Source organism: Priapulus caudatus, unplaced genomic scaffold, assembly GCF_000485595.1.
Source record: "Priapulus caudatus unplaced genomic scaffold, Priapulus_caudatus-5.0.1 Scaffold2677, whole genome shotgun sequence".
Taxonomy (NCBI): Eukaryota; Metazoa; Priapulida; class Priapulimorpha; order Priapulimorphida; family Priapulidae; genus Priapulus; species Priapulus caudatus.
The window spans coordinates 28,305-38,245 of record NW_014579738.1 but is presented as its reverse complement, the minus strand read 5'-3'; the positions used below and the strand labels follow the sequence as shown (position 1 = coordinate 38,245).

The window sequence follows — 9,941 nt, the reverse complement described above, 5'->3', positions numbered from 1 at the left end:
AGATAGATCTAGAGAATAAGAGCAAGAGAAAGAGCGAGAAAGAGCATAGAGATATAGAGAAAGAGCGGAGAAGAGAAAAAGAGGCGATAGAAGGAGGAAAAAAAGCGCGCGCGAGGGAAAGAAAGAAGAGAGACAAGAGAAGAGAGAGAAAAGAACGAAGAGAGAAGATGAGAGAAGCGGGAGATATAGAGAAAGAGCAAGGAGAAAAAGAGAAGTCGAGAGCGAGAGGCAAGAGCGGGGTATGAGCAGAGCAAGAGCGAGAGAAGGAGAGAGCGAAAGCGAAAAAAAGAGAGAGAAGAGAGAGAGACGCGCAAGAGAAGAGAGACCAGCGCAAGTGCAAAGACGAGAGAGAGAAGAGAGCTGCGAGAGAGAGAGGGAAGAGAGAGGGAGTTAAGGGAGAGAGAGAGAGAAAGAGCGCGAGAGAGTAGAGAGAGAGAGAGAGCAGAGAAATGAGAGAGAGAAGAGAGAGAGAAGAGAGAGCGAGAGAGGGGAGAGAGAGTAGAGAGAAAGAGAGAGAGAGAGAGAAAGAGAGGGAGAGGGAGAGGGAGAGGGAGAAGGGAGGGAGAAAAAAGAAAGAGAGAGAGAGAGAGAGAGAGACAGGCGAGGAGAAGAGAGAGAGAGAGAGGAGAGAGAGAGGAGAGAGGGAGAGAGAAAGGGGTCGCTATATGTCGTACCTTATGGTGATAGGAAGATCTCCGGATGAGATGACACATGTGAGACGCGCGCGCTGTCCTTGCTTCAGCTCCGGAAAGTGAAAGGGTTCAATGACCGGAGGAACTGCCGAATTCATAGAGATAATTATTATTAGCTTTATTATTATTATTATTATTATTATTAATAATGACGTTTTTATCAATAATATCATGTAATTAATCATCATTATAAAGTATGTTTAAACATCGATTTAAAGTAAATCATTATCAAATAAAGTATTAATTATATTGTTATTATTATTATTATTAATATTATTATTGAATCACACCTTTGTTTACTTCAGTATAAGTACAGACAAATACATAATATACAAAAGAACTACAGTCGCAATCGAAACTGGAAATTAACGCAAATCTGTAAAGAGAAATGTGCGCGGAACTAGAACGCAAAATGGCACCAGCCTGCGCATGCGCACTACATTTGACACCCAGCGCGGGAATGCGCCTGGTGTAAAAATAAATTGCGCCGAATAACCATAGACGGAAACGGCCCTAGCTGCTCGATAAAAAAACATTTCTAACTGGTTTTCGTGGCCGATCTTTTGGCGCTTTGATCGCAGCACTGTTCGTTGCTGCAATTTTTTACCGAGATCGATCCCTGCCCCGACGTCGTCGCCGAGGCGTCGACCCCGACGTCGTCGCCGAAGCGTCGGCCCCGTCTGTCGTGCCGCCGGCAGCCAACGGTCGGCTGCCACTTACGGAGAAGGAAGAGGTTTAAATAAACAAACGTGGGGCAGTGGGTTGAGGAGGATTTTGTTTCCAGCATGTTGCAGCAGCTGCAGTAGCAGTAGCAGTAGCTGCAGCAGTAGCTGCAGCAGTAGCAGCAGTAGCAGCAGTAGCAGTAGCAGCTGCAGTAGCAGCAGCAGCAGTAGTAGCAGTAGCTGTAGCAGCAGTAGCAGTAGCAGTAGCAGCAGCAGCAGCAGTAGCAGCAGTAGCAGCAGCAGTAGCAGCAGCAGCAGCAGCAGCAGCAGCAGCAGTAGCAGCAGCAGCAGCAGCAGTAGTAGCAGTAGCAGCAGTAGCAGCAGTAGCAGCAGTAGCAGCATCAGTAGCAGTAGCAGCAACAGCAGCAGTACCATCACCACCACCAGCAGCATTACCACCAGCAGCAGCAGCAGTAGCGGCAGCAGCAGCAGCACCATCACCACCACCAGCAGCACTACCACCAGCAGCAGCACCATCACCACCACCAGCAGCACTACCACCAGCAACAGCAGCAGCAGTACCTACCCTTCCCTTCGCGCGGGGGATCAACCATCTAGATGCGAAATTCCCCCGTGTCGACCCCGCCTCACCGATATTTTCGTCTGACACGCACGCGTAAATGCTCGTCATACCTTGCACGGCGACGTAGGTGCTTCTGCGCATGCCCTGTCCCTGCGGATTGCGAGCGATGCACGTGTACGTTCCCGTGTCCTGGCTCAGTTGTATGTTCGCTATGCGCAGGGTGCCATCTTTGGTCACGTGCTGGCGGTGATTGAGCGGAAGTTTCATGCCATCTGGCGGCAAAAATCGTAAAGAGAGAGAAAGTGAGGATGAGAGACGAGAGAGAGAGAGAGAGAGAAAGAGAGAGAGAGAGAGAGAGAGATTGATGACGCGCCGAGATACGGTTGCGACTACAAAACTTTTGCCCAAAACAAAGGCACTATGGGGAACCTCAAAATTACCCTTTATAAAAACAGGTGCCTATTTTACAGAAGGGATTTCGCTGTTTAACTACTACTCAATGGAAACGTTAAGTGTGCCCTTTACAGAGATGTGCCTGTTTAATAGAACTGTTTGTTCACTGACACGGGTTTGACCGTAGACGCATTCTAGAAACGTCCTGATTGAATGACGATGGGCTCTAAGTATTAGCGAATTCAGTACTTCAAATACATCTGTGAAAGAGATGATGGCGAACACGAATCGTTGACGGTCGATTTACGAACGCTTAATTTTTTTTACCAGCAGTAGCATTTATTTCGCTTCCCCTAATGGGAGAAACAGCAAAATAGCAACACGTACACACAGCAGAAACTGACAGAAATAAGGACTTAAAATATTTAGCTTACTTACGTTACCTACTTGACTTCACTTAACATTATTCAACCTACTTAGACCTACTCAACCTTCAACCTACTTAACACCAAGATCCGACACATACGTAGACGTCAGCAAAATTTTAATAAAAAACAAATCAGTAATTTATCTCAAACTAGCCAGTTTTTCACAGCGTAAAAGAAAAAAATGAACGAAAACGAAAGCAAAAGCAAAACTAACGCTCACCGATTTCCCACGTAATCGACTCTATAGGATACCCAGCCACGTGACACCTGACTACGAGGTCCTGATTGGCCACGGCCGTCACGTTGTTCAGCTGACGTATAAACGGCGCGCCAATCACGTTCATCCTGGCAGAGTGCGCCACCTGTCCGTGCTCGTTCGTCACGTGACACCGATACTCGCCGCCATCTTCTACCCTCATGTTCGTGACGTTAACCGAACTGATGACGTCACCTCGAGGCGTGACCTTCGTCTCGACCCGGAAGCGGTCGTAGGTTGGCATGGCGACGTCGTCGAGCGTCCAGACGATATCCGGTGTTGGGTTTCCAGAGGCGACGCAGGTGAGGTGTACAGAGGCGCCAGGCTGATGGGTCTGTTCCTCAAAGGTGGCGTGCAGCTGCGGTGTAGCGACTGCGAGCATTAAGAGACAATTAATTAATTAATTAATTAAAATTACAGCGATAAATATAATAAAAATAAATAATTATAATAATATAAAAACATAAGAATAATTTATTTGGTGACAATTAAATTGTCATTATAAAATGGAAAAATACTAATAAAACTGTAAACATGATAACAAGGAAACAAAAAAATACTAAAGAAAATTAAAAATCATTATCAATATCAATATTGATCAGTCATCAATGACCTGGACGATATTTATACATATGTACGTACGTATCGAACGTATTTCGCTGTATAACATTATGTACAACACATATGCGCATAGCATAGTTCGTATTTGTATTCGCATTTACGTAGCACGCGTGTGAGAAGATACAAGAATAGCAAACAGGCTGGCCATGTCCATCAAGTCGCCCGGGTTTGTACGTATACATCTGTAACAATCTTGCCAGGATGACGTGTGTGGGAGTTGCGTGGGAAACGGAAGCTAAACGGATGAATAGTGTAGTCTCAAACGTCTGGCGGTTGCCCCGCGTGGCATCCGCCATACGGATTCCTTTCTCGCTCGACCTGTCTATTCATTCTGTCTCTAACGAGCTTTCTCATTAGCAGAAATCCGTATGTTTGCGATTTCATATCCATCCTAGCGGCGGGGAAATTTTCAGAAAATGCAATCCGGAAATCCGACGTTCTCATTACATACTCAACCCGGATTCGGGTTTCAATCTCGTTTGAGTTTCGTCTCGTTCTGCCCACGCGTTACTTTGGTACGCCCTTCGCCTCTACTTCACTCTCGCTTCGCGGCTGCTTTAAAAGGTTAGGTGCGGATGCAACTACCACACCGTACCGACAACATTTGATGCGTTAACTACCGAGATGTGAATTGCAGTGAGAATGGTAAGTCGTTAATGGTATTACGTCACACGCAGCCCGCTCAGCCCACATCTCCCTTCCTCAAGGTCATTCATGGCCATTTGATGCACTTTGATCGGTGACGTATCTCCCTCACTTCATCTAACCCAAAGATGGGGAGAGGAATCGGCCGAGCTTTGCCTTATGTACCATGGTAAAACGCGCCAGGCGACGCGTAGAAAACTATAGTCTAAATCGCTCTCTCTCTCTCTTTCTCCCGCCCGCTCCCCCTCTGCCTGTCTGTCTGTCTGTCTGTCTGTCTGTCTGTCTGTCTGTCTGTCTGTCTGTCTGTCTGGCTGTCTGTCTGTCTGTCTGTCTGTCTGTCTGTCTGTCTGTCTGTCTCTCTCTCACTATCTGTCTGTCTCTCTCTCTCTCACTATCTGTCTATCTGTCCCTCTCACTCTCCGTATGTGTGTCTCTGTCTCGCTCGTTCTCTCTTTCGCTCGCTCTCTTTCTTTCGCTCTCCTTTCTCTCGTTCGCTCTCCTTTCCCTCTTTCGCTCTCCTTTCTCTCGTTCTCTCTCTCGTATGCGCGTGTGTTTGCTGCCTGCCTGCGTGCATGCGTATGCATATATCACAGAGCATCCACGAGCCGCTATACTCACTTCCCAGCTTGATTTCGCCCGTTGCCTGCACGGACGTCTCGTCGTTCTCGGCGAAGCACTGATACATGCCCCTATCCTGCCGCTGCATCGCCACTATCTGCACCTGCGTCGACAACACGCTCACGTGACCCGGCTCGTCGACGAGGGGATACCCGTCCTTCAGCCACGACACGGCCGTCACCGGATATCCGTAGATGGTGCAGTTGAGAGTGGCCGACGAGCCGAGGTCGACGGTTTGCGATTGAGGCGAAAGGTAGACGGAAAGCAGCTCTGAAAGGTGACGAAGATAGGCGAGAGTTCATTATACATTTCTATTTTTATGATTTTTATGATTTTTTTTGATTTTTTTCGTAATTTTTTAAAACTTTTAATATTCATATGTTTATTTTAATATATATTTTTAAACTTGAAATTTTTCATTTTCGTGTTACGTTTTTATGGGGGGGGGAGAGGCACGCTTTCGTGCGTGGTTTCGCGTACCTGTGACAATGCCGTTCCGTGTACTACCTGACGATACCGTACCGTGTGCTACCTGGAGCTTACCTGTAACAATCAGCTCTGTCTCTCCGTCGGCGACGCCCAGTCGGTTCTCGACCTCGCACACGTACTTTCCTCCGTCGGCCAACGTCGCATTCCTCACGAACAAACTCCCCGACTGCTGACCGAAGCGACCAGCGACCTCTAGCGGCGCTCCGTCGCGCAGCCACCGGTAGGTGGGCACGGGGGAGCCCTCGGCGGCGCACGGCAGCTCGACGTCGTTGTGAACTTTGACCGACACCGTCGTGGCGATGTCGACAATTGCAGGTCGCAGACTCATCACGTCTGTAAGCAGGGGAAACAGACAGGAACATGATACATAACATCACAACATGAAATGAAGGCAAACAGCACATGCTACGTAATGTAACAGCATGATGATAGATGATGAAGATAATATGTGATATGTGTGATATAATTCTGATATATAATAATGATTATATATATAAATATATCAGGAGTCAATCATGACATTTATCATTTGCCATTATTCACCCCTGATATATATATATATATATATAATGATTATACATAACAATATACAATATATTTATTTGTTTTAATATTATAATAATAATGATATGAATTATGATAATAATAATCATAATAATCATGATCAATATTATTATTATAGACGCTTTATGCTCTTTATAGAGGAGGTACTGCTGTGATTCAGCCTGCATGAGCGCCCTCTATATCCAGCCTATTCTGCTAGCATCTATGACAAATACGACATACGCATATACGCTCTCCTATGACACCTTTTGTCTTCCTATGACAAATATTGTTGTATGTGTTGTGCGCATCATAGGAGTTTATAGGAGCGCTATTATGAACGCAAGCAGTGAATAGCAGCTGTAAAGCGGAACGAAGTTGACTCGCCAATATTTGTCATAGGAAGAATCTTCCTATGACAAATAGTGTCATAGGAGAGCGTATAATTATGTGTATGTCGTATTTGTCATAGATGCTAGCAGAACATGTTGCTTACCTCGCAGCCTCAGGCGGCCTGCTCCGTAACTTGTCACCTCCTCGCCCGTCAGCGCGTGACGCGTGACGCAGCGGAACGAGAAGATGACGTCATCACGCCTCACGTTCCTGATGTGCAGCTCGCCGTGAGCGAACACGCTGTACCTGCCACCTGCAATCACGCGTGATCACGCATCATGCATCACGCATCACCACGCATCACCACGCATAATCACGCATGAGCATGCATCACGTATTACGCATCACACAATCACGCAATCACGCATCACGCATCACGCATCACACAATCACGCAATCACGCATGATCACACGTGTATGAGATCGACCGTCGCGTGCGTTCTAAAATCTAAAGACGTTGCTTAGTAACGAAGTAGCGTAAATTTGACAATTTTGACAAGCGGCGACACGTGGGAAGGCGTGTATAAACTGGTTGAGCTTGAATATTCGAGGGGAGGGGTCGTCATCTTCCACGCACACGCACACACATGCTAACGCCCCCCTCCCCACTCAACAACGCGCGCATCAGATCGTATAATATAGTGTTCGACCGCGCTCCGAGCCCCTCAGCCAGTACCCCCCTACCACGTACAGCTGCACGAACACACACACGACTCACACACACACCAGCACACATCACACACACACACAGCACACAGTGTCATACAGCCCCCCCCCACAACACCCCACACATCCTCCCCACAACAGACACGCACCAGCACACACCACACCCCACACACAGGACCTGGTGCGTGCGCTCGGCGACCCCCGGCAGCCAGTACTCTACGCACATATGGGCTGCCACGAACGTTTCGGTATCTCCGCACTTCATGACGGCCGTGTTGCCTTGATCGCATCTTGCGTCCGTTCACACGTCACCTCGTACGGTCTGCTTGATGACTAGAAACACAAAGAAACGTAAGGAGATGCGACCGTGAAGTTGCGAATGTTGCGAATTTGTGGCCGTTGTGTAGTTGTTGTTATAATAGTTATATGTGTTGTGTAGGGGTCGATAGCTCGGGGTTAAGCTTGCCTCAGTCGTTCAGTCAGCGTTCAAAGTTCAGTTTCGTCAGCTCTCCTGAGTCGTTTGTTGGAGTTGTGTGTTGTGCCGTTGTGACCATTATGTGCGTTCTGTGTGTGTGCTGTGTAGTTGTGTTGTAGTTGCATAGTTGCTGTATAGTAGTTGTGGTAGTGGTGTAGCTTGTGTATTGTGGTAGTTTTGTTGGAGTTGTGGTTGTGACCGTTGTGACGCATTATGACGTTTTCCTGTGTGTGCTGTAGTTGTCATAGTGGTTGTATAGTGGCTGTATAGTCGGTTGTGTAGTTGTGGGTTACCTCGTCATGTGTAGTTGCTGTGTTGTAGTTGTATAGGTGTTGTATAGTAGTTGGTGTGAGTTTGTTAGTTGTGTTTTGCGACGTGTCCGTGTTGTGAAATGTTTTTGACCGCGTTTTGACCGCCTGTGACCGGTGTTGCGAATGTTGTATTGATATAATCCATCCAACCGTGCTCCTGCTTACGACCCGTGATGTGCCGTCTGTCTATGGTTATTATAAGGGCGCCGCACGCGCGGACGCCAGTGTCGTTATGCGCGCGAGACAAATGATCAGACTGTAATCTATTGAGTGAAGCGCGAATGTGGAAGCTAGAAGGATTGATGGGATGTGAAGGGGGATGCTGGTGAGTGCATGGCAGGGTGTCTGGATAGTAGGGGCGGGTATATTAGGAGGGTGGTCGTGGCTCTTGGAAGGGTGTGATAGGATGTAGGGGTGCTGGGCGTAGAGGAGGTGTCGTAGATGCTGGAAGGGGTGATAGAATGGTGAGAGGGATGCTGGGGGGACGTGAGGGTCCTCGGTGCGCTGACTGGAAAGATGTGCCTGATGCTGGAAGGGGTGATAGAATGGTGAGGGATGCTGCGGTACAGGAGGTGTCGATGGATGCTGGAGGATGATGCGTGATGCTGGAAGGGGTGATACGGATGGTGAGGGGGATGCGGGGGTACAGGAGTTGGTCTCGGTGGATGATGGAGGATGGTGCGTGATGCTGATAGGGGTGATAGTATATTTAGAGGGAATGCTGGGCACTACTGAGGTCTGAGTAGATTTCTGCGGGATTCCTGATGGCACTGAAGGAGATGACGGATGCTGAAGGATCTGAGGGATGGCTGAGGCGATGCTAGAGGATGACTGCTGCTGCGACGGCTGCGAGCAATTCCGGCGATTCGTGTCGATTAATCTGTGTGGATAACGACAAGCGGGAGTTTTTTTTTAAATGCGGGATGCCTGCGGGCATTCTCGCCCGTCGACGCGCAACAAGCAATTTGCCGCGTCAGCAGCCCGCGAAAACAACATTTCATCGAACGCGGCGGAATTTTCCATTTTCGTCTTCGCTTTCCCTCCTCCTCTCTCTCTCTTCTCTCTCTCTCTCTCTCTCTCTCTCTCTCTCTCTCTCTCTCTCTCTCTCTCTCTCTCTCTCTCTCTTCTTCTCTCTCTCTCTCTCTCTCTCTCTCTCTCTCTCTCTCTATCGCTGTCATCATCGTCGCTGGCTCGCGCGAGTGTAAGGTATATATGCGGTTAGCGCGGCATGGGGGAACCTCGCTGACTGACAGTTAGTCAATAGATGCCGGCCGTCGAGCCCGAAAGCGAGAAAAACGCGACGACAAAGAGATCTCGTTATCGCCCGTCTACTCGCCACTAAAAACACACACGCTCGCGGAGTCATCTCGTTATGGACACTCGCGGGATGCGATATTTTTTGGGAGGGAGGGGGGCGATCGGCGTGCCAGCCGCTACCGGCGCTCTGGTTTTGTGCTAGAAGGGGTTTCCTGCGCGGATGCGGATACGAGCGTTAGAATCTCGCACGGTTCGACGGCGGTTGAGAAAGAAGAAGCGAGAGGGAAGAAGAGAGAAGAGAGAAGAAGAGAGAGAGAAGAAGAGAAGAAAAGAGAGAAGGCGATAGAGCTGGGGGCAGATACTGGAGTTACTGGATGTAGTAGCGAGAGAGAGAGAGAGAGAGAGAGAGAGAGAGAGAGAGAGAGAGAGAGAGAGAGAGAGAGAGAGAGAGAGAGAGAGAGAGAGAGAGAGAGAGAGAGNTGTATAGTAGTTGTGTAGTGGTTGTGTAGTTGTGCTGTAGTTGTATAGTGGTTGTATAGTGGTTGTATAGTGGTTGTATAGTGGTTGTATAGTGGTTGTATAGTGGTTGTATAGTGGTTGTATAGTGGTTGTATAGTGGTTGTATAGTGGTTGTATAGTGGTTGTATAGTGGTTGTATAGTGGTTGTGTAGTGGTTGTATAGTAGTTGTATAGTAGTTGTGTAGTGGTTGTGTAGTTGTGCTGTAGTTGTATAGTGGTTGTATAGTGGTTGTATAGTGGTTGTATAGTGGTTGTGTAGTGGTTGTATAGTAGTTGTATAGTGGTTGTATAGTAGTTGTATAGTGGTTGTATAGTGGTTGTATAGTGGTTGTATAGTGGTTGTATAGTGGTTGTATAGTGGTTGTGTAGTGGTTGTATAGTAGTTGTGTA

General features: G+C 47.8%; 1 protein-coding gene across 1 annotated transcript in view; it reads right to left on the bottom strand.

Moving 5' to 3' along the window:
- Positions 1-661: 661 nt before the first annotated feature.
- Positions 662-9,941, bottom strand: part of LOC106818942 (Down syndrome cell adhesion molecule-like protein Dscam2) — a 22,013-nt gene continuing 12,733 nt past the window's right edge. The window contains exons 4-9 of the mRNA XM_014823609.1: positions 6,427-6,576; positions 5,442-5,720; positions 4,899-5,168; positions 2,979-3,386; positions 2,048-2,209; positions 662-777 (exon numbers count right to left, since the gene is read on the bottom strand). Coding sequence (XP_014679095.1) covers positions 662-777; positions 2,048-2,209; positions 2,979-3,386; positions 4,899-5,168; positions 5,442-5,720; positions 6,427-6,576 — 1,385 coding nt within the window. The remainder of the gene's footprint in view (positions 778-2,047; positions 2,210-2,978; positions 3,387-4,898; positions 5,169-5,441; positions 5,721-6,426; positions 6,577-9,941) is intronic.